This window comes from Cnephaeus nilssonii, assembly GCF_951640355.1.
Source record: "Cnephaeus nilssonii genome assembly, chromosome: 8".
NCBI classification, from domain to species: domain Eukaryota; kingdom Metazoa; phylum Chordata; class Mammalia; order Chiroptera; family Vespertilionidae; genus Cnephaeus; species Cnephaeus nilssonii.
In genome coordinates this window covers 99,736,282-99,760,596 of record NC_137079.1, presented here as the reverse complement: position 1 = coordinate 99,760,596, position 24,315 = coordinate 99,736,282, and the positions used below count along the sequence as shown (strand labels likewise).

Below are 24,315 nucleotides of genomic sequence, written 5' to 3'. Positions count from 1 at the left end.
TAGGTAACTAACTGCTTTTCTCTTGCTGCTTTTAAGATTCTCTTTTTCTCTTTAATCTGTGGCATTTTAATTATGATCTTTGTGTGGTCCTCTTTGGGTTCCTCTTCTTTGAGACTCTCTGTGCCTGGATTTGTGTATCTCTTTCTTTCCCCAGGTAGGGGAAGTTTTCTGTCATCATTTCTTCAAATAGGTTTTCAATATTTGTTCCCTCTCTTCTCCTTCTGGCACCCCAACCATGGTGTTAGTATTCTTAACCTTTTGCACTCGGATGTCGAGTGTGACTCGACACGGTTAGCATCAGTAGCAGCTCGAGAAAAAAGCTAGCGAGTGCAAAGGGTTAAATTGTCCCAGAGGTTCCTTACACTATCTATATTTTTGGATTTTTTTTTTCTCTTCTGATTGGGTGTTTTTTTGCTTCCTCATATTTCAAATTGTTGATTTGATTCTCGGAATCCTCTCTACTCCAGTGGTCCACGGGCCACTGGTGGCCTGTGCGGTTCGAAAGGTTAGTGACCGCTGCTCTAGTCTACTGTTGAATCCCTGTAAATTATTCTTTATTTCAGTTAGTATATGCTTAATTTCTTTTTATTTATTTATTTATTTATTTATTTTAATAAATCTTTATTGTTCAATTATCAAAGGTGTTCCTCTCCACCCCACATAGCTCCCCTCCACCTGATTCCCCACCCCACCCCATGCCCCTACCCCCCGCTACTGTCTTCATCCATAGGTGTAAGATTTTTGTCCAATCTCTTCCTGCACCCCTCAGATCCCCTTCCCCCTGATAATTGTCCGTCCTCTCCCGTTCTATGTCCCTGATTCTATTATATTCACCAGTCCATTCTGTTCTACAGATTTTTTATTCATTTGATTTTTAGATTTGTTGATAGGTATGTATTTGATGTCTTTTTGTTGTTCATAATTTTTACCTATACCTTTTTTTTCTTCTTCCTCTTCTTAAAGAATACCCTTCAGCATTTCATGTAATCCTGGTTTGGTGGTGATGAACTCCTTTAGCTTTTTCTTGTCTGTGAAGCTCTTCGTCTGACGTTCAATTCTGAATGATAGCTTTGCTGGGTAGAGTAATCTTGGTTGTAGGTTCTTGCTGTTCATCACTTTGAATATTTCTTGCCACTACCGTCTGGCCTGCATAGTTTCTGTTGAGAAATCAGCTGACAGTTATATGGGTACTCCCTTGTAGGTAACTAACTGTTTTTCTCTTGCTGCTTTCAAGATTCTCTCTTTGTCTTTTGCCCTTGGCATTTTAGTTATGATGTGTCTTGGTGTGGTCCTCTTTGGATTCCTCTTGTTTGGGGTTCTGTGCGCTTCCTGAACTTGTAAGTCTATTTCTTTCACCAGGTGGGGGAAGTTTTCAGTCATTATTTCTTGAAATAGGTTTTCAGTATCTTGCTCTCTCTCTTCTTCTGGCACCCCAAAAATTCGGATGTTGGTACGCTTGAAGCCGTCCCAGAGGCTCCTTACACTATCTTCACACTTTTGGATTCTTCTTTTTTTCCGCCTCTCTGGTTGGGTGTTTTTTATTTCCTCATATTCCAGATCTTTGGTTTGACACTTCAGGTACGGTGATCTACAGTTGAGTTTCTGTATATTCTTTATTTCAGACAGTGTATGCATAACTTCTGACTGGTCCTTTTCCATTTTTTTTGGTATTCTCATTAAGGTCCTTGAAGGTCTCTTGAAGTTTCTCAGCGGTTTTTAGAAGATTCTTGAGTAACCTTATAAATGTGGTTCTGAACACTGTGTCGTCCAGTAGTTTACTTTCCTCCATCTCTCCTATTCGTGACATACTTCAGTGTCTCCGCATTTTGGCTGCCTCCCTGTGTTGATGGAGTGGCTTTGTATGGTCAGTGACGTATAGGGGCCGGTAGCTCAGCTTCCCCAATCACCCTAGGTGGTTGCTCTTGGTACACCCCTTTGTGGGCTGAGTGTAAAGTCTTGTTGTAGTTAAGCCTTGATTGCTGTTGGTACACTGGGAGGAATTGACCTCCAGGCCAATTGGCTGTGAGGGCCTGCTGTGTCTATAATGGAAGCACTGCTGCTCTGGAGACACGCTTGTGGTACAGGGCTTGTTTGAGTGGGGCTTTGGTGTTCACTGAGTATGCTTCCCTAATGTACTTATGGATGTGAGGAGTTGAAATCTGGTGCCTCACACTGACCACTAGGTGCATTGGCTTCTGGATCTCCAATGGGGTGCAGTTCAGCTGCTGTCTGAGGCTACCCTGCAGGAGCTACAGCGAGAACTGCCGTCCTCTCCTCCCTGCTTGGAGTTTGGAGGCCTTGGAGCTGTCTGTACCGGGTTGCAAGTTTACTAGTTTAAACTGCAATAGAGAAGGCCATTCATATGCAAAAGCCGTTGCTAGGAGCTTGGGTGTGTTTGTAGATTGTGCGGGGCAGAGTCTCAGGGCGTCACTAGGCTAGGGCGTGGCCAACAGCAATGGCTGGCAGTGAGCCGCCTCCAACCGTGTCCCGCAACCGTGTCCCCGCAGTCTCGCGTGCTGGCGCAGCCAACAATTCTACCTCCATGCAGCTCTGCTAGTAAGCCAGTCTCACTCTGACCCGCTGGCAGACAGCCCAGTCTCTCCCCAGAAACTGGATTTCAGAGAGATTGGGGGCCTGTCTCTCTTCGGATTGAAGAAAGCAACGCCCGCCTCCAGCTGGGCTCCGCCGGCAGCTCGTATCGCGCGCGCACTCCCCTGTACCTCAGTTTTTCAGCGTTTGTGTCCTGATTGAGCCCGTGTCTTTCGGTCTACTTGTAGAGATTGCGCTCAGCCAGCTTTCCCGTGGTTCTGGGTGATAGACGTTCTGTCTTTTAGTGGTAGTTTTTGAAATTGTTGTGGACGGCAGCAGCCCAGATGTTTATCTACACCACCATCTTGGATCTCCTATGCTTAGTTTCTGACTTGCCCTTTTTCATGTTTTTGACATTCTCATTAACATACTTGAAAATCTCACTAAGTCCCTTGAAGCACTCATGAAGATCCTTGAATAACTATAACTGTAGTTTTGAACTCTGTATCCAGTAGTTTGCTTTTTCTGTTTCTTTCATTTGTGACATGTTTCTTTGTCTTTGCATTTTGGATGCTTCCCTCTGTTTCTATGTATTAGGTAGAGCTGCTGTGTCTCCTGGAATTGGTAGGGTGACCTTGTGTAGTATGTGTCCTTTAGGGCCCAGTGGCTCAGTCTCCCTAGTCACTTGAGTGGGTACTCTAGGTGCACCCCTGTGTGGGCTATGTGCACAGTCTTGTAGTTGAGCTGTGATTGCTGTTGGTGTCCTTGGGAGGAATTGACCTCCAAGCCAATTGGCTGTAAGGACCAGCTGCAACTGCAGTGGTAGAGCTGCTGTGCAGGAACCACCCCTATGGAGCGGGACTTGCTTCAGTAGAGCTTTGGTGCTCATTGAGTCTGCCCCTTGAGTGTGTCACTTGTGTATGTGTAAAGTGTAATCTCATATGGTTTGAAGCTGTCCACCAGGTTAATGGGCTCTAGGACCTCCAGGGAGGTGCAAAGTCAGCCACTGACTTTGAGGGATCTGCAGATGGCTATCATTGTGGCCCACCTGTGAAGCAAGGCATACTGGTACTAGTGCTGGTCTTGGGCTTTTTATTGATAGGGTTGGGTCACACTGATACCAGCTGTGGCTAGTTTGAGAGATTTTAGCAAAATCTAAAGCCTGAGCCAGGACAGTCCATTCATATGGAAAAGTTACTGCAAACAGCTTGGGTGGGGCTGCAAATTTGATGGGGCAGGGTCTCAGGGAATCACCAGGGTGGAGCAACCAGTATACTCCGGGCTGATGGAGACTCATAATATGGCTGCCAGTCAGCAGTGCTACAGGAGAAATCCCAGCCCAGGAATAATGACCCCTGTGAGCACCCCTGTCTAGGAGAAAACCACCCCCAAGTTCTTGCCCTGATGCCAGACAATCCACTTCCTCCCTGTATCTGTCTGGGTCCCCCCAACGCCTCTTGGCTCAGAGGGTTCAAGTCTGAGTGAGTTCATGTGCTGGCCCTTTCAGAGGGACACATGGGTCTCTTGCAGCCTCCTTGTCCTCCAGCCATAATTCCCACTGATTTTTACAGCCTGGACTTCTCTTCCCAGCTCTGGAACCCTGGGCTGGGGGTCTGGTGTGGGCCTGGGACCCCTTACTCCTCAAGGGTGGCCTCCGCAGAGATGATCTCCCTTCCAGTTAAAAAACCTCACACATGGGTGCTGGACCAGCCCATCCTGCACCTCCTTCCCTCCTACCAGTCTCAGTGTGCTTCCTACTTTTCTTCTCTAGTTGTAGGACTTCCATTCAGCCAGTTTTCAGGCAGTTCTGAATGGTGGTGGTTCTGTATTTTAGTTGTCATTTTGATGTGGTTGTGGGAGGTGGCAAGTACAGGCATTTACCTATTCCACCATCTTGGTTCCTATCTCCCCTCCATTTTGTTTAACTCTTTTTCTAGAGTTTTGTCCTTTTCTGTCATTTGAGACATGTTTGTTTGTCTCCTCATTTTGGCTGCCTTCTTGTGTTTGTTTCTGTAAGTTAGGTATATCTGCTGTGTCACCCAGTCTTGTAGAGTCACCTTTTGTAGTAGGTGTCCTCTGGGTCCCAGTTGCACAGCCTCTCTGTTTACTTGAGCCAGGTGCTCCAATGGGGTTGTCACTTTTGTGGGTTGTGTACTCTCCTGTTGTAGTTGAGCCTTGATTGCTATTAACACATCAGTGGGTCGGATTGACCCTGAGGCTGACTGGTTGTGAGGACTGGCCATGACTACAGTTGACCAGCTTTTGTGCAGGAATGTGATCCTACAGAGCAGAATTTGCTGTATCTGACCTCTGGTGCCTGCAGAGTTCAGTCTATAGGTGTATTGTTTGTAATGCTAATTGGGTATTGCTCTGGTTTGTTTTGAAGCCAACCATCAGATGTGTTGGTTCTGGGGCCTTTTCGGGGGGACTCTGGTAATTTCCAAAGTCAGCTGCTGCTTGTGCTCAGTCCAGGGCTACCTGGTAGGAGGTACATAGTTATCTGTTGTTGGTAGCTGCCTGTGCTGGGCTTGGGAGGGGCCTAGGAAAGGCTATGCTGCAACCCCAGGCTAGCTGCCACCAGTGGCCAGGCTTGGGGCCACTTAGCAAGAGGTACAGGGCACACTGAGGCCATCTGTTACTTGTGGACCTTTGGGAGATTTTAGGGAAATCTGCAGTACAGGCAGAGGCCAGCCGCTTGTGAGGAGCAATTGCTGAAAGGGCTTCAAGAGGTGCAAGATTTGGATGGGGCAGGATCTCAGAGAAGCATGAGGAAGAAAGGTGTTATTCGGCTTATTAGAGACTTAGATATGGTGTCCACTGTGTGGGGGAGGGCTAAACTAAGGAACAGTGGTAACAATGCCAGCACTTCTGTCTGGGAGAAAGCTGCCCCTGTAGCCCTTGTTCTGAAGCCAGACAATTCAATTCTCCCCTGTATGTTCCTGGTATTTTTCAAGCTGCTGCCCCTTTGTTGGAGCTTAGGGCGAATGTTTGTAAGTGAGTCTGTACCCTGGCTGTTTAAGAACATGCCTGGGTCTAATCTTCACTGATTTTCACAGCCAGCTGTTGTGGGAACCTCTTGCTTCTCAGGAGTAGCCTCCACACCTGAGATACTCCTCCTGATTCTCAACCCCCACACGTGGGTGTGCGACCAGCCCATTTTGAATCTGTATCCCTCCTGCCAGTCTCGACATGTCTTTTTTATATCCTTAGTTATAGGCCTTTTGTTCAGCTAGTCTTCGGGTGGTTCTCAAGGTTGCTGATCTATAATTTAGTTGTAGGACTATTTTTTAAATCCTCACCTGAGGATTTTTTCCCCATTGATTTTCAGAGAGAGTGGGAGAGAGGGGAGATGGGGGGAGAGAGAGAGAGAGAGAGAGAGAGAGAGAGAGAGAGAGAGAGAAAGAAACATCGATGTGAGAGAGTCACATTGATTGGTTGTCTCCCACATGGGCCCTGACTGGGGCTAGGGATCGAACCTGCAACCCAGGTATGTGCCCTTGAATAGGAACCGAACCCAAGGCCCTTGGTGCATGGGCCGACGCTCTAACCCCTGAGCATACTGACCAGGGCAATTTAGTTGTGATTTTGATGTGGACAAGAGTGGAGATGAACACAGTGTTTACCTACTCTACCATCTTGGCCAGAAGTTCATTTGCAGTATTTATTGAAGAAAATGCACATAAAAGTAACCCACCAGTTGAAAACTGTGTTGTTCAAAGATCAACTGTAGTTCACTTTTATTTAAGTTTTGAAAGATTTGTTCCTGTCTTCTCAGGAAGTAGAACACACTTTGAATCCATACCTATATTTAAAAGATCAAAGATAATGGGAGCAGTTCACCAGCTAAGTAAAAGGGTAGAGAGTCATCTCAGCATTAAGTTGTGTAAATGTAAATGGCCTGGTGATCAACATATACTTTAGCATAGTCAATGCTAAACATTTAATCTATGTTAACAAAACATGATCCCCATAGAAGTGTGGATAGACTGTGTGCTCATTGAGAGGAGTTTACAAAGGCAGGAACATGGTGAAATGTATATGAGTGTCTTACCTTTATTGTTTACTAGCATAATGAAGTGACAATATTTAGTACTCCAGACCAATGATGGAGCTGTTTTTCTCTTCACCCCTACATTCATAGGCTCTATATTACTGGGGCTTTAGAAAAGAAATTAAACTGACTTTCAGGTTATATATTTATCTCTGTTGAGTTTTGTTTTTTTTTGTTGCATGTGGTTTGTTTTCTCTGTTGTCTCAAAACTCCAACTGTAAATAGAAGTTAGTTACCAGCAATAATTTTGACCTGTCTTTTTCATTCTTTAAATATTCATTCAGCAAAGTGTATGCTAACAAAATACCTTTAGTGCAAAAAAAAACCTTTTTTTAAAATCAGCAATAAGCTTTCTAACAACTCAGTTAAACTGGACATGAGTTTTGTTAATTGCCTTTAAACTTATTTAGTCTTATATATGTTTCCTAAAACATATTAGTTATTATATGATTAAATTCACATGTAGTTGCATCTGACTTTATGGTAGCTTATACCAACAAACTTCTGTAAATTTTTTATTCTTGGTCTTTTGAAATTTGACTTAGGTCATATGCTGTGAACTAACAAAGTCAAAGGTTTGAGGTTTGCCCTAACTGGTTTGGCTCAGTGGATAAAGCGTCGGCCTGCGGACTGAAGGGTCTCAGGTTCAATTCTGGTCAAGGGCATGTATCTTGGTTGCGGGCACATCCCCAGTGGGAAGTGTGCAGGAGGCAGCTGATCGATGTTTCTCTCTCATCGATGTTTCTGACTCTCTATCCCTCTCCCTTCCTCTCTGTAAAAAAATCAATAAAATATATATTTTTTATAAAGGTTTGAGGTTTGGTGATAAGATAAAACTGAAGTATAGGGGAAAGACAAACAAAAATAGTGTATTTAAAATAAGACTGTCAAACACTGACATCTGACCAGGTGTATTTTTAGACCATGATGTACCATATCTTAGAGGAAAGTCATCTGGAAAAAGTAGGATTTGAGCTAACCTTAGTCCTTTACTTCCTAGGCAAACTGGAACCGGGCTGAAGGAGAAAATGAATTCCAAATCCCTGGCAGAGCAAGATGCCCCTCTGACCAACTAAAAGAAGCCAGTGGCTCTGATTTGGGACAGTTGGATCCTTCATTGGACCAAGGTAGTAAGGATGTACGTCATAAAGGAAAACGGGGTAAAAAGGTAAGTAACTTAAGTAAAAGAGCAGTGAGGTCTGTGTACGGAGGTACCTTTAACCAGTTTCAATTATTTATAAGATCTTATCCCCATTTACTAAAAAAAACCCACAACTTGTAGAGTTACAAAGTGATTACTAGTAAACATTATTAGCAGCTTTAATATTTCCCTTTCCAAGTGTTTGTTACTTAAAGTGCTTTAAAAGATATTCTATGTTTTGAGGGATAGATTTTTTTTTGCAACTATGAAAGATTTTGATGTTTACCTTAATGATGCACATACTTTTTTGTTTTGTGTTGTTTTCCACCTTCCTATATATACCAAGATCTTGGGGCTAGATATGCTTTTTCTTAAACTGCCATTTTTATTCAGTTCCTTATTTATTCATGGATGGTCAAGTCAGAGGATGGGTTATTTAACATATTTTGTAGTTATTTAGTGGTTTCTTCTTTCATTTCTTAGATTCTGAGTATATAATCCTATATGATAAAAGCCTAATATGCTAAGGTCATAATTAGGTCTGGTCATCCATTCAACCAATCAAAGCATAATATGCTAATGATATGTTAAGGCCATTCAACTGCTCGCTATGATGTGCACTGACCACCAGGGGGCAGACGCTCCAACTGGTAGGTTATCTTGTGCTGGGGTCCAGCTGATCATGACTGAGCAAGACGGGCTGGACATGCCCTCGAGCCCTCCCACGGTCCCTCCCTGGGTGGCCAACCTCCTGCCTTCCTCCCTGGCCCCAATCGTGCACCAGTGGGGTCCCTCTGCCTGCCCTGTGCCCTCTCGCAATCCGGGATCCCTCGGGGGATATCGGAGAGCCGATTTCGGCTAGATCCCACAGACTAGGCCGAGGGACCCCATGGTGCATGAATTCGTACACTGGGCCTCTAGTATGCTATAAGTGGTACATCAGGATTAGAGTTAGTAAATATTAAGTGCTAGAATGTTGAGTGTAGTGGGAAAAGTTTAAATTTCTCATCTCAAGTAATTGACCATTTAGTGGGGAGGACAAGTCAGCAAAGAGATCATTTCTGTCTAGTGTGATTATTAGATGAAGGTACATAGATTGTATAGAAAGCTAGGTTGTACCTTCTCTCTAATGTACAACCTGGCCTCAGAAATAAGTGTGGGCATATTGCTGATGTGGGAAGCAGTTGGGAGTTTTTACTTATGAGTGGCTTTTTGCCTGTGTAGAAGTTTTTATTTTAAGTGAAGTTCTCTTTGTATTTCTGTTGAGAAGTTTGATTTTCAAGTTATAAGGTCTGAGTTAGCCTGCTTCTAAGTTTGTAGAATGAATGAACTTAGCTTTGAGATTTTGAGTGTTGGCTCTAGCTCTCATAATAACTATTGAATTATCAAAGTACAGGTATTTCTGTGTTCCCATTTTTATTCAAATGGAATGGCAGGTTTTTTTGTGTTTGTATATTTTTACTTGCTTTTACTTGATTTCTGTCAAAACCAGTTTATTTGGATACATCCTTCCTCACTGATTGAGTCATTTAACAGAAATCTTCTAACCTTACTGAGTACCATGTACATACTAATATCTAAGGGTTGATAGCAGAATGAAGGAACTCATAGTTAGTCAAGAAAAGAAAAATGTCATTTTAAATATGATTTGATAAATGCTGTATTGGAGGTACATTGGTTTTTAAATCTTACTTACCACTGGGACTATATATAAGACCAGAAAGTTTTCAACTTCATGGCAGCTATGGTATTGCACTTTATATTATAAAATGTACTGGTAACTAGTTTGACTGGAGGTATTTCATTAATTATATCTAATATTTGTTGGTTTAATATTTTATTACATAAGGCTTATAATTTTTCCCTCTTAGTACTTTACCTGTTTCACATTTGAAACATGTTTACTATTTAGGGTAAAGGTACTTCAAGTGAAGAAGTCAATCTGAGTCACATGGTACCCTATGAGCCAGTTGCAGAAGAAAAAGTAAAGGAATTACCTGAATGGAGTGAGAAAGTGGCTCAAAACATTTTGTCAGGTATTACAGTAATGGTAACTTTTTCCCCTTTAATGTGAAACCTTTGGGACCCATAAGAGAGTATTTAGGAAGATAATGTTTTATATTTTGGTTCTAAATGATAAGTTTGTAAACAGAACAAAAATTGAAAGAACATATTGACATATAGGTGTAAGTTCTTTTTTGTCTATTCTCTTTTATTCTTGGGAAAATTGATAGTGAAAAGCTTCAGGAATCGCCAAACTCTCAAATAGTTCTGAACATAAAATTAGTTATTTTCCATTTCCCTTTGAAATTTCCTCTTAATCCTTTTATATTTTTCCCCCCTTCTTTCCTCTCCACAACCAAAAAAAATGGTAAGATATTCATCTGTCTTTGGAAGCAAAGTGGCACTCCCTAACCACACAGACGTGCAAGCATGAGAAGATCTAAGGATTACAGCCAAGCCATTTGGGAAGTAGTCCCTACTATTTAATTGTGGTTACAATGGGCTTCAGACCAATTATTTTAAAACTAGAATGATCATTGCTGACATATATCTTTCTTTAATTAGTTAACATTTGAGCTTTTCAACTGTAATAGCTCTCAGATTTAGACCACCTATTTTAGTTTTCAAAAACATTGCCAGTCACTATTCAGTAAGCCAAATTCATGACTCAATAATGGGATCTTCACCAATAATTTAAGACTATCGATAGTCTTTTCCATCTTGTAGTAAAAATTCATTAAACTAATAAAGGTGTAGGAAATCACCAACATGAAAAACCACCAAGCTAAAATAAGTGAAAAATAACCATTAGTTGGGAGCTAACAAATTATTTTGCCCAGTTTCAAAATGCTGCTTGAGTTAAGAAGAAAAAATAAAGTCAATTTTTAAAAATATAATTGTAACAGTTAAAATTGACCCTTGAAAGAGATTTTCAAAGAAGTTGTAAAGAAAAACCTTTACTGTTACTACCTTGTCCCTTACCTTTACAGGCTGCTAAGCTGTTACTAGGTCAGTATTCATGTGTGCCTGTATCCACACTTATGTAGATAATTAAATTCAAAGGTCATTTTCTTAAGTTTTTTGAGTTTATACTGCTATAAGATTGTCCATTTACTATCACTGTATAACAAATCATCCCACACCTAATCTCACGAAATGACAAACATTTGTTTATGCTTAGGAATTCTGTGGGCCAGATATTCCAAAAGGTCACAGCAAGTATGGCTTATATCTGCTTCATGATGTTAGGGCCTCAGCTAGGAAGACTCAGGCTGACTAGTAACTCAATAACTGGGGGGCTGACATCACACCTGAAGCTCCTTCACTCACACATCTGGCATCCAGTTTGGGAGAACTCAAATTCTAGGACTGCCAAATATAGTGCCTACATATAGCTTCTCCATGCAGCTTGACTTCAGCATGAAGGCCTTAAGCTAGTCTGGCTTCTCTGGTAGCTCAGAGTTTCAAGCATGAATGGTCCAGCAAGCAGGCAGAAGCTTCATTGCCCTTTCTGACATTTTCTTGGAAATTTCCAATGTCACTCATTACAAGCAAATAACAAACCTGTCTAGATTCAAGGGGATGTGACATAGATCCCATTTCTTAATGGGAAGAATGTCAAGATTATGTTGAAAGAAAATGTGGAATAAGAGACACTGTTTTTGGACATCTTTAGAAAATATCACATACCACAAAGTCTTAGGCCTCCCAGGTACCACACAGATTCTACAGGCTAGTTCTACTCAAGGAAGTGAAGCATCTTTAGAACCATCAAATCCTGGGGAGAGATCTCTTTAGAGCTTTCAGAAGAACTCTCAGTGTCTTCAGGCTATACTATACTATTCTTTTCATATTATACCCATAGGGCTAGAGATCTAGGAATACCCCTAAAAGTTGGTGACATTAAAACCATTTAAATGCCAATCAGAGTATGTCTCCTTATGTGCTTTTAATAAGTGGATGAAATGCCATTAGCTCACCGAATACTTAAGGCACAAGTGACAAAGAAAGGTGCAGAAAAGACTGAAGATTTACTCTAGGGAAAATTATCTGGTTTGTCAAGAGACTATTTCTACCTGACTCATGCAGATTCTGTACAAAGAGGAGTAACCAAGTATCCAAATTGATCTCATTCATCATAGCCCAAGATTGATTCCTGTTCACTTGTCAAAGGATAAGTAAAATTAGTAAAATTTATAGTCTTGTTTTAAAAATGTAAAAGGTGAAAAAAATTAAATAACTGCTTGAAGTTTACCTGTGTAGAATATTGGCTTGAAAAGTCTAGACTTACATTTTAAAAAGACAGCTGTCAAACATTTTAGATGGAGTAGAGTCTAGTAAACTAATTTGGAAGGAGGTAGAGGATTGGTGATAATAGACTGATTTGAGTTACATCATTTTAAGTCATCTGCCAACCTCTCATTTATTCAGTAAATATTCATGGCCTGCTATATCTCAGCATTAACTGGGTGCATAGGATGCAAACATGGATAGAATAAATCTATATCTAGCATTATACATGCCACTTAAAAGCTCTTAATGGCTACTAATGAATGCTATATTTCCTTATCTTCTATTGCAGAGTCTACAGTTTGAATGTATTTATCACCTCTATTATGCTTTTCCATGGTGATGGCTTGTTTATAATTTGCATCTAGTATTTCTCATTAGTCCCATGACTTTTCATTTATCTCATTTCAATTTATTTTTCTCATTCATTAATGGACTTCTTTCCTTGTTTTTTATAGAGTTGCATTGTAGTTGTTTAGTCTACTTGAGCTCTCCTTGGTTTCATTGTCACTTATTTTATGGTATCTCACTCTTCCTCTTTCAAGTTCAGCTGGTTTTTACTTCTTAAAACTTTTCAACCTACAACTTAACTCTAGAAACACACACAAACACACACACACACACACACACACACACACACACACACATATATATATATATATTTTTTACTGGACATCTTCAATCGCTTTATTGTTATGGGAACTCATGGATGGAACCTGTTTGCCTGAGTTTGAGATCTGATCCTCTCCCAAGGGTAGGACACTGGTGTCAGGGTTAGAACTGAAAGTAGACATGTTTACTGAAACAGGAAGAGAAATACATCAGTTTTTCTAATCAGTTATACTTGGCACTTTTTGTTGCTAGCATTTTAAAATTGTTATGGTTTTCACATGATCACTGGATACTTGCTCACTCATAGTCTGAAGTAGTAAGAATCATGCCACAAACTTAGGCAGGACATAAGTATCTTATATGTCCAATTTTAAAAACTAGATTCAGGGTATTGTCAAAAAGGATATAGTTAAAATTATAAGCTCTCTCCAGGGCAGGTTAACACTTTCCTCCCCCTCTTAGGAGGAACCTTTCTCCTTGTGTATTTTTTCTTGCTTCTCTCATTTCCTTCCCACTTCTTCCCCCACATTCCCCCTTGGGGGCCTATTCACTAGAGAAGTCTCTGCCATCCTGCTTTCCCTCTGACAGTCTCTTCATTCATGCTGCAAGAAGCCCAAGCTAAGCAAAGGACTAGAGCCTACTCTCATAAGAAATGGTTACACCAACTAGGCCTCTCAATTTTCTTCTCTCTAGGTTTTTTTTTTTCTCATGAATTCCTTCAGTGATCTCATGTCTTTGTCATTTAGGTTTATGTTGCAAGGTAAAAAGTGCTAAGACTCAGAGATTTGGGTTTAAGATTGAGGGAGGAACAGGGCCCCCTGTCTTATGCCTTTAGACTAAAGCAAGCAAGCAAGAGTTCTGCTTTGTGTTTGAGATATAGATTCCTTGGTTTCCAGTTAGCATTCTTTGTGTCTATTACCTTAAAGGACTCCATGGGGAGAACATGGTGCTTGGACTAAGGCAAAAAGAACAAGGATACCTGGGTCTTCTAGCCAAATACTATTTTAATGGCACCACTACCCAAATTAGTCCCTAACAATAGTATATTGTGGTATGCAGATGTAAGATGTAGTGGCAGCAAAAAGTGGTACAGAACTCTTATTGAGTGATATAACTATTAAAGATGAATTTACTTAGAAAATGTAAATGCAAAAAGTTGGTTGGAAAGTTTATGGCATGTTTGGAATCTGATATTTGAACTCCTTGGATTTTTTCCTGCTGATTAGTTAATTATTAAAGGGTTTAAAGGTATAATCACCCTATAATATTATGCATTTTAAAATTATCTTTTAAAAGGTGCTTCCTGGGTAAGTTGGGGTTTAGTCAAAGGTGCTGAATTTACTGGCAAAGCAATCCAGAAAGGTGCTTCTAAACTCCGAGAACGGATGCAACCAGAAGAAAAACCAGTGGAAGTTAGTCCAGCTGTGACCAGGGGACTTCATATAGCAAAGCAGGCTACCGGAGGAGCAGCGAAAGTCAGTCAGTTCCTGGGTAAGATGATTTTAGATGGCTTTACTTCTTTTCAATTAAATGACAAATAATCTCTTAATTCAAGTTAATCTGAATGCTCAATTTAGTTTATCTTTAAGAATAAAGAATTAGGGAGAGGATCCAAGATGGCAGCATAGAAAAATCTGGGCTGCTGCCGTCCACAACAATTTCCAAAACTACAACTAAAAGACAGAACGTCTATCACCCAGAACCATGGGAAAGCTGGCTGAGCGGAACCTCTACACCTAGACCGAAAGAAACGGGCACAATCAGGACACAAACTCTGAAAAACTGAGGTACAGGGGAGTGCGCGCGCGATACGAGCTGGCGGCGGAGCCCAGCTGGAGGCGGGCATTGCTTTCTTCAATCCGAAGAGAGACAAGCCCCCAATCTCTCTGAAATCCAGTTTCTGGGGAGAGACTGGGCTGTCTGCCATCGGGTCGGAGTGAGACTGGCTTACTAGCAGAGCTGCATGGAGGTAGAATTGTTGGCTGCGCCGGGCGCAAGAAGGTGGGGACGCGGTTGCAGGACACGGTTGGAGGCGGCTCACTGCCAGCCATTGCTGTTGGCCACGCCCTAGCCTAGTGACGCCCTGAGACTCTGCCCCGCACAATCTACAAACACACCCAAGCTCCTAGCAACGGCTTTTGCATATGAATGGCCTTCTCTATTGCAGTTTAAACTAGTAAACTTGCAACCCGGTACAGACAGCTCCAAGGCCTCCAAACTCCAAGCAGGGAGGAGAGGACGGCAGTTCTCGCTGTAGCTCCTGCAGGGTAGCCTCAGACAGCAGCTGAACTGCACCCCATTGGAGATCCAGAAGCCAATGCACCTAGTGGTCAGTGTGAGGCACCAGATTTCAACTCCTCACATCCATAAGTACATTAGGGAAGCATACTCAGTGAACACCAAAGCCCCACTCAAACAAGCCCTGTACCACAAGCGTGTCTCCAGAGCAGCAGTGCTTCCATTATAGACACAGCAGGCCCTCACAGCCAATTGGCCTGGAGGTCAATTCCTCCCAGCGTACCAACAGCAATCAAGGCTTGTAACTACACCAAGACTTTGCACTCAGCCCACAAAGAGGTGTACCAAGAGCAACCACCTAGGGTGATTGGGGAAGCTGAGCTACCGGCCCCTATACGTCACTGACCACACAAAGCCACTCCATCAACACAGGGAGGCAGCCAAAATGCGGAGACACTGAAGTATGTCACGAATAGGAGAGATGGAGGAAAGTAAACTACTGGACGACACAGTGTTCAGAACCACATTTATAAGGTTACTCAAGAATCTTCTAAAAACCGCTGAGAAACTTCAAGAGACCTTCAAGGACCTTAATGAGAATACCAAAAAAAATGGAAAAGGACCAGTCAGAAGTTATGCATACACTGTCTGAAATAAAGAATATACAGAAACTCAACTGTAGATCACCGTACCTGAAGTGTCAAACCAAAGATCTGGAATATGAGGAAACAAAAAACACCCAACCAGAGAGGCGGAAAGAAAGAAGAATCCAAAAGTGTGAAGATAGTGTAAGGAGCCTCTGGGACGGCTTCAAGCGTACCAACATCTGAATTTTTGGGGTGCCAGAAGAAGAGAGAGAGCAAGATACTGAAAACCTATTTCAAGAAATAATGACTGAAAACTTCCCCCACCTGGTGAAAGAAATAGACTTACAAGTTCAGGAAGTGCACAGAACCCCAAACAAGAGGAATCCAAAGAGGACCACACCAAGACACATCATAACTAAAATGCCAAGGGCAAAAGACAAAGAGAGAATCTTGAAAGCAGCAAGAGAAAAACAGTTAGTTACCTACAAGGGAGTACCCATATAACTGTCAGCTGATTTCTCAACAGAAACTATGCAGGCCAGACGGTAGTGGCAAGAAATATTCAAAGTGATGAACAGCAAGAACCTACAACCAAGATTACTCTACCCAGCAAAGCTATCATTCAGAATTGAACGTCAGACGAAGAGCTTCACAGACAAGAAAAAGCTAAAGGAGTTCATCACCACCAAACCAGGATTACATGAAATGCTGAAGGGTATTCTTTAAGAAGAGGAAGAAGAAAAAAAAGTAAAGGTAAAAATTATGAACAACAAAAAGACATACCTACCAAGAAGTGAATCTGAAAATCAAGTGAATAAAAAATCTGAAGAACAGAACGGACTGGTGAATACAATAGAATCAGGGACATAGAAAGGGAGGTGACGGACAATTATCAGGGGGAAGGGGGTCTGAGGGGTGCAGGAAGAGATTGGACAAAAGTCTTACACCTATGGATGAAGACAGTGGCGGGGGTAAGGGCATGGGGCAGGGGGAATCAGGTGGAGGGGAGCTACAGGGGGGGAGGGGAAAGAGGAACACCTCTTGTAATCTGAACAATAAAGATTTATTTTAAAAAAAAGAAAGCATTAGAACCAAGCAGTTTCATCTTTCAATTTATAGTAGAATCTATAGACTAGCAACATAAACCTATCAGAGCCTTAACAATATTTCTGAAATTGACATACTGGTTCAGAATCTGCATTTTTATGAGCTCCCTAGGTGATTTTTACTTGCATATAAAAAGTTTGAGAAACACTGGTTAAAGGGTTGTTTTGATCAAGTTAGAGAAGAGAGCATCTGTATCTTTGAAAAGGAATGGTCCTGAATATGTGTTTACTATCCTTGAATATGACACATTTTTTAAAGAATATTTTTTATTGATTTTATTTTCTATTTTTTATAGATTTTTTTTTATTGATTCAGGGAGGAAGGGACAGAGAGAGATAGAAACATCAAGCCTTGATCAGCTGCGTCCTGCACAACCCACACTGGGGATTGAGCCTGAAACTCAGGCATGTGCCCTGACCAGGAATCAAACCTGGTTGATAGGTTGATGCTCAAACACTGAGCCACACTGGCTAGGCAAATATGACATATTCTTTTAAGGACTGTTCACTGCATGGTAGTTGCGGGTCAAGAGAAAGAGATATATTATTTGAAAAAGCTGATTTAGTGATTCTGGTGTCAGCCTTCCCAAGAAATATGCTTCTACCTTTCCTTCTTTGATAGCTCTAAAGTTTAGTATTTTAAGATGGTTAGATAGCTTCTTAGAGATTATCTTTAAGTTTTGTAAGATTATCTTTTTGTTATCTAGTTTCCTTTTGAATCAGATTTTGGTTTGTTTACTTTTATGTAGATTTAAATACTTTACTACTATTTCAGTGAGATATTTGTGGATATGGAGAGAAAATACAAATACCCTTAGCTGGAAAACATGAAAGGTGGATCTACCATCTTGCATTGTAGCAATCAGATAGAAAAGTTAGATCCTTCTCTCTCTCTCTTTTTTATTTTATTTAATATATTTTTATTGATTTCAGAGAGGCAGGGAGAGGGAGAGAGAGATAGAAACTTCAATGATTGGAGAGAATCATTGATCGGCTGCCTCCTGCACGTCCTCCACTGAGAATCGAGCCTGTAACCCGGGCATGTGCCTTGGAATCGAACCCTTCAATTCGCAGGCCAACATTCTATCCACTGAGCCAAACCAGCTAGGGCAGGTCCTCTTTTAAGCAAATTGCCAGAAAGAACATATATTTGAAGCAGGATTCAAACCATCAGTAGGCTCTGCAGACACATCCTTAAACCAAACAATAGACTTTGTTTAAAAAATAGCCAGTCTTGGTTCTTATCCTTAAACAAAAATGGTAACATGCAGTAAAACAACTTTAGATGCCTGTGTAAGAATTTTGCTAAATAAGAGTGGTAAAATCAAGGGAAGAATACACTTTTTCAAAAGTTTTTTTTTTTTTTTTTTTTTTTTTTTTTTTTTTTTTTTTATGATTATATAGTTGATGGAGTTTGCACTGTAGCAAATTGTGTTGGGAAGGAACTAGCTCCACATGTCAAGAAGCATGGAAGCAAACTTGTTCCAGAATCTCTTAAAAAAGACAGAAATGGGAAGTCTCCCCTGGATGGTGCTATGGTCGTAGCAGCAAGTAGTGTTCAAGGTAACATAAAGGCCAGAAATTTAAACTAGGATGGTCTATTTGCTATGGGTTACTTTTACTTACTTTTAAATATATTTGCAGGATTTTCAACTGTCTGGCAGGGATTGGAATGTGCTGCTAAATGCATTGTTAACAATGTTTCAGCAGAAACGGTACAAACTGTCAGATACAAGTAAGTTGAATTTTATTTCATTTCATTTTAATTTCTTTATTGAATAAGGTATTACATCTGTGTCTTCATCCCCCCATTACCCCCCTCTACGCCCCCCCCACCCATGCCCTCACCCCCCTGTTGTCTGTGTCCATTGCTTAGACTTATATGCATGCATACAAGTCCTTCGGTTGATCTCTCCCCTTTACCCCCACCCTCCCCTACCTTCCTTCTGAGGTTTGACAGTCTGATCTATGCTTCTCTGTCTCTGGATCTGCTTTTGTTCATCAGTTTATGTTGTTCATTATATTCCATAAATGAGTGAGATCATGTGATATTTATCTTTCTCTGACTGGCTTATTTCACTTAGCATAATGCTCTCCAGTTCCATCCATGCTGTTGCAAATGGTAAGAATTCCTTATTTTTTACCACAACATAGTATTCCATTGTGTAGATGTACCACAGTTTTTTAATCCACTCATCTGCTGATGGGCACTTGGGCTGTTTCCAAATCTTAGCGATGGTGAATTGTGCTGCTATGAACATAGGAGTGCATATATCCTTTCTGATTGCTGTATCTTGTTTCTTGAGATATATTCCTAGAAGTGGGATAACTGGGTCAAATGGAAGTTCCATTTTTAGTTTTTTGAGGAAACTCCATACTGTTCTCCACAGTGGCTGCACCAGTCTGCATTCCCACCAGCAGTGCAAGAGGGTTCCTTTTTCTCCGCATCCTCGCCAACACTTGTTATTTGTTGATTTGTTGGTGATAGCCATTCTGACAGGTGTGAGATGATGCCACATTGTCGTTTTGATTTGCATCTCTCGGATAATTAGTGACTTTGAACATGTTTTCATATGTCTCTTGGCCTTCCTTCTCTCTTCTTTCGAAAAGTATCTATTTAGATCCTTTGCCCATTTTTTGATTGGATTGTTTATCTTCCTTTTGTTAAGTTGTATGAGTTCCCTGTAAATGTTGGAGATTAAACCCTTATCAGTGATAACATTGGCAAATATGTTCTCCCATGCAGTGGGCTTTCGTGTTGTTTTGTTGATGGCTTCCTTTGCTGTGCAAAAGCTTTTTATTTTGATGTAGTCCCATTTGTTTATTTTCTCTTTAGCTTCCATTGCCCTAGGAGCGGTATCAGTGAAGAAATTGTTTTGGCATATGTCCTAGATTTCACTGCCTGTGGATTTCTCTAGTATTTTTATGGTTTCCCATCTTATGTTTAAGTCCTGTATCCATTTTGAGTTTATTTTTGTGTATGGTGTAAGTTGGTGGTCTAGTTTCATTTTTTTGCAAGTATCTGTCCAATTTTCCCAACATCATTTATTGAAGAGACTGTCTTGACTCCATTGTATGTTCATGCCTCCTTTGTCGAATATTAATTGGGCATAGTGGTTTGGGTCAATTTCTGCGTTCTCTATTCTATTCCATTGATCTGTATGTCTGTTTTTGTGCCATACCAGGCTGTTTTGAGAACAGTGGCTTTGTAATACAGCTTGATATCTGGTATTGAGATCCTACCTACTTTGTTCTTTTTTCTCAGGATTGCTGCAGGTATTCGGGGTCTTTTTTTATTCCAGATGAATTTTTGGAGAGTTCGTTCTAGGTCTGTGAAATATGCCGTTGGTATTTTAATGGGGAGTGCATTGAATCTATAGATTGCTTTGGGTAGTATGGACATTTTAATGATGTTGATTCTACCAATCCATGAACACGGTATGTTCTTCCATCTGTTTATGTCTTTCTCTCTCTCTTTTTTCAGTGTCCTGTAGTTTTTCGCATATAGGTCTTTTACCTCCTTAGTTAAGTTTATTCCTAGGTATCTTAATTTTTTGGTGTGATGGTAAATGGGATTGCTTTTTTAGTCTCTCTTTCTGTAAGTTCACTATTGGTGAAAAAAAATGCCATAGATTTCTTGGCATTAATTTTGTGTCCTGCTACATTGCTGAATTTATTAAGTCTAATAATTTTTTGATGGAGTCTTAAGGTTTTCTATGTACAATATCATGTCATCTGACAATAAGGACAGTTTTACTTCTTCTTTTCCAATTTGGATGCCTTTTATTTCTTCTTCTTGTCTAATTTCAATGGCTAGTACTTCCAGTACTATGTCGAACAGGAGCAGTGAGAGTGGACATCCCTGTCTGGTTCCTGTTCTTAGGGGAAATGGTTTTAGTTTTTGTCCATTGAGTATGATGTTGGCTGTGTGTTTGTCATGTATGGCTTTTATTATGTTGAGGTATGATCCTTCTATTCCCACCTTACTGAGAGTTTTTATCAAGAAAGGGTGTTGAATATTGTCAAATGCTTTTCTGCATCAATTGATATGACTATGTGATTTTTATCTCTCAATTTGTTATGTGATATATCACGTTTATTGATTTGTGGATATTGACCATCCTTGCATCCCTGGGATAAATCCTACTTGTTCATGGTGTATGATCTTTCTGATGTACTGCTGGATCTGATTTGCTAGAATTTTGAGGATTTTGGCATCTATGTTCATGAGGGATATCGTCCTATAATTCTCTTTCATTGTGTTATCTTTATCTCGTTTTGGTATTAGGGTAATCCTGGCTTTACAGAGTGAGCTTGGAAGTGTTCCTTCCTCTTGAATTTTTTGGAATAGTCTGAGGAATATACGTTTTAGCTCTTCCTTGAGTGTTTGGTATAACTCCCCTGTGAAACCATCTGGCCCCGGACTTTAGTTTGCTGGAAGCTTTTTGATGACTGCTTCAGTTTCTTCTTTAGTTATCGGCCTATTGAGATTTTTAAAATCTTTCTGATTGAATTTTGGAAGGTTGTATTTTTCTAGGAATATGTCCATTTCCTCCAGGCTGTCTAGTTTGTTGGAGTAGAGTTGTTCATAGTATTTTTTAACAATCGTTTGTGTTTCTGTGGGGTCTGTTGTTATTTTGCCTCTTTCATTTCTGATTTTGTTTATTTGGGTCCTCTCTCTTTGTTTCTTGGTGAGCCTGGCTAGAGGTTCATCAATCTTGTTTATCCTTTCAAAGAACCAGCTCTTGGTTTCATTGATCTTTTGTATTGGTGTTTTTTTTTTTTTGGTTGCTATGTCATTTATTTCTGCTCTGATCTTTATTATCTCCTTCCTTCTGCTCACTGTGGGCTTTTCTTGTTGGTCTCTTTCTAATTCTTGGAGTTTTTGCATTAGATGATTTACTACCATTTTTTCTTGTTTTCTGAGGTAGGCCTGTAGAGCTATAAACTTCCCTCTGAGGACTGCTTTCATTGTGTCCATAGATTTTGGATGGTTGTATTTTTATTGTCATTAGTGTCCACCATGTTTTTAATTTCTTCTTTGATCTCATTGGTAACCCAATCATTATTCAATAGCATGCTATTCAGCTTCCAAGTGTTTGAGTTTTTTGGTTTGTTTTTATTGTAGTTTATTTCTAATATTATGCCATTATGGTTTGAGGAGATGCTTGGTATGATTTCAGTCTTCTTGAATTTGGGGAAACTTTGCTTGTGACCCAATATATGGCCTATTTTTAAAATTGTCCCTTGTGCACTTCAGAAGAATGTATATTCTGTGGCTTTGGGGTGAAATGTTCTGAAGATGTCAGTTAAGTCCATCTGATCTAGTAAGTCATTTAGGATTGCTGTTTCTTTGCTGATTTTTTGTCTAGAGGATTTATCCAGTGTTGTCAGTGGTGTATTAAAGTTCCCTACTGTGATTGTATTGTTGTCGATCTCTCCCTTGATACCTTCCAGGAGTTTTTTTATGTATTTGGGTGCTCCTGCAATGGGTGCATATATGTTTATCAGGGTTATAACCGCTTGTTGTATCGATCCCTTTAGTATTATGAAGTGGCCTTCCTTATCTCTTGTTATGGCCTTCACTTTGAGGTCTGTTTTGTCAGATATAACTATTGCTACCCCAGCTTTTTTTTTTTTTTCATTTCTGATTGCCTGAAAGATATTTTTCCATCCCTTCACTTTCAGTCTGTGTGAGTCCCTTGTTCTGAGGTGGGTGTCCTGTAGACAGCATATATATTGGTCGATTTTTTTTTTTTTTATCCATTCAACCACTCAATGTCTTTTGATTGGAGTATTTAGTCTGTTTACCTTTAAAGTTATTATTGAGAGGTACTAGTTTGTAGGCATTTCTATTTTTTTTTTTTAAATATATTTTATTGATTTTTTACAGAGAGGAAGGGAGAGGGATAGAGAGCCAGAAACATCGATGAGAGAGAAACATCGACCAGCTGCCTCCTGCACACCCCCCACCGGGGCTGTGCCCGCAACCCATGTACATGCCCTTGACCGGAATCGAACCTGGGACCCTTCAGTCCGCAGACCGACGCTCCATCCACTGAGCCAAACCGGTTTCGGCGGCATTTCTATTTTTGTTCTTGTGTTCCTTCTTAACTTTTTATTTCTTCTTTTTACAGCATTCCCTTTATCATTTCTTGCATTGCTGGCTTGGTAGTGATAAACTCCCTTGCCTTTTTTTGTCCTCGAAGCTCCTGATTTCTCCTTCAATTTTGATAGAGTATTCTTGGATTCAGTCCTTTGCTTTGCAAGACTTTGTATACCTCCTTCCATTCCCTTCTAGCTTGATGTGTTTCTGATGAGAAATTATTTGATAATCTGATGGGGGATCCTTTGTAGGTAACTCTCTGTCTCTCTCTCTTGCACCCTTTAAGATTCTCTCTTTGTTGTTAACATTTGCCATTGTAATTATGACTTGTCTTGGTGTGGGTCTTTTGGGATTCATCTTGCTTGTGACTCTCTGTAATTGTGTAACTTTTTTCTTCCCCATATCTGGGAAGTTTTCTGTCATTATTTCTTCAAATAGATTTTCTAATCCTTGCTGCTCTTCTTGTCCTTCTGGCAGCCCTATTATACGTATGTTACTTCGTTTTGTGTTGTCCCAAAGCTCCCTTAGGCTCTCCTCCTGCTTTTTAATTTTTTTCTCTAGTTGCTGTTCAGATTGAGCTTGTTTCTCTACCTTATCTTCTAATTCACTTATTCGGTCCTCTGCTTCTTCTAGTCTACTGTTGAAACCTTCCATGGTGTTTTTGATTGTAGCTATATCACTTTTGATTTCTTCCTGATTCTTACATAGGTTCTTGATTTTTTCATCCATCTAGTGTATGAATTGTATGACCATTACTCAGAATTCTTTTTCTGTCATGTTGCATGCTTCATTTTCACTAATTTCCTTTCTTGGCAACTCCTCATTTTCTTTTCTCTGGGGATTATGTCATCTCCTCATTCTGACTATCACCAGAAGGTTCAGTCGTTGAGTTGCGTGGGCCTGGGCCATGTGCAGTGGGAGCTTCACACCACCCGAGTGTCACTGAAGAGCTCTGACACTAAGATGTGTGGCTGCCGTGGGTTGGTGGGAGCCAGGCCTGCCCAGGGTTAGTGTTACCAGCACTCAGTATGGCCTCGTGTGTGCTCCTAGAATCAGGAACCCCGCCTGCACCGCACTCAGAGACCCCGCTGGCGTGTACCAAAAATCAGAGTCCCCTAGCGCGTGCCAGGAGTCAGAGTTCCCCTGTGCCGGCACCAAGAATTGAGTATCAGAGTCTCTGTTGCTTCATGTGGCCTCTCGCTAAGAATCAGGGTCCCTGTGTGCGCATGCACCAAGAATTGGAGTCACTGGCTCTTAGTGTGAAGTCACTGGTGCTCAGTGCTGCCTCCCGCCTGGAGAATCAGGGTCCCGGTCAGCGTGGGGGACTGGGTTGCACAGTAGCACTGTGTTGGCAGGAGGTCCACTCCTGCCCTGCAGAAAACAGAAGTCAGGTGGCACTGCCGCCCTGTGTGGGCTTCGGGTTTGGTTGCCTGATTGCGTTGCGGGGAACAGATTCTCAGTGTCGGTGCGTCCCCAGGCTCAAATTCCTGTAGAGGCGCTGTGGCCTGTGTGAGGGGCAGGTCTATCAGTTTCTATGGTGCTGCCCACGAGCCTGCGGGGAGGGGAATAGGCTCTGTGACTCAGAAATCTGCGGCCGGGATGTCTGGATGCTTGGTGTCTGTGGATCTGCAGCTGTGGTCGCAGGTCTCTGT

General features: G+C 41.0%; 1 protein-coding gene across 2 annotated transcripts in view; it reads left to right on the top strand.

Moving 5' to 3' along the window:
• The window catches only part of SPART (spartin), a 73,872-nt gene that overhangs the window by 35,574 nt on the left and 13,983 nt on the right, over positions 1-24,315 (top strand). For both annotated transcript variants that reach the window (XM_079779243.1, XM_079779244.1), the window contains exons 4-8: positions 7,581-7,748; positions 9,634-9,757; positions 13,923-14,117; positions 17,962-18,120; positions 18,202-18,292. In XM_079779243.1, coding sequence (XP_079635369.1) covers positions 7,581-7,748; positions 9,634-9,757; positions 13,923-14,117; positions 17,962-18,120; positions 18,202-18,292 — 737 coding nt within the window. The remainder of the gene's footprint in view (positions 1-7,580; positions 7,749-9,633; positions 9,758-13,922; positions 14,118-17,961; positions 18,121-18,201; positions 18,293-24,315) is intronic.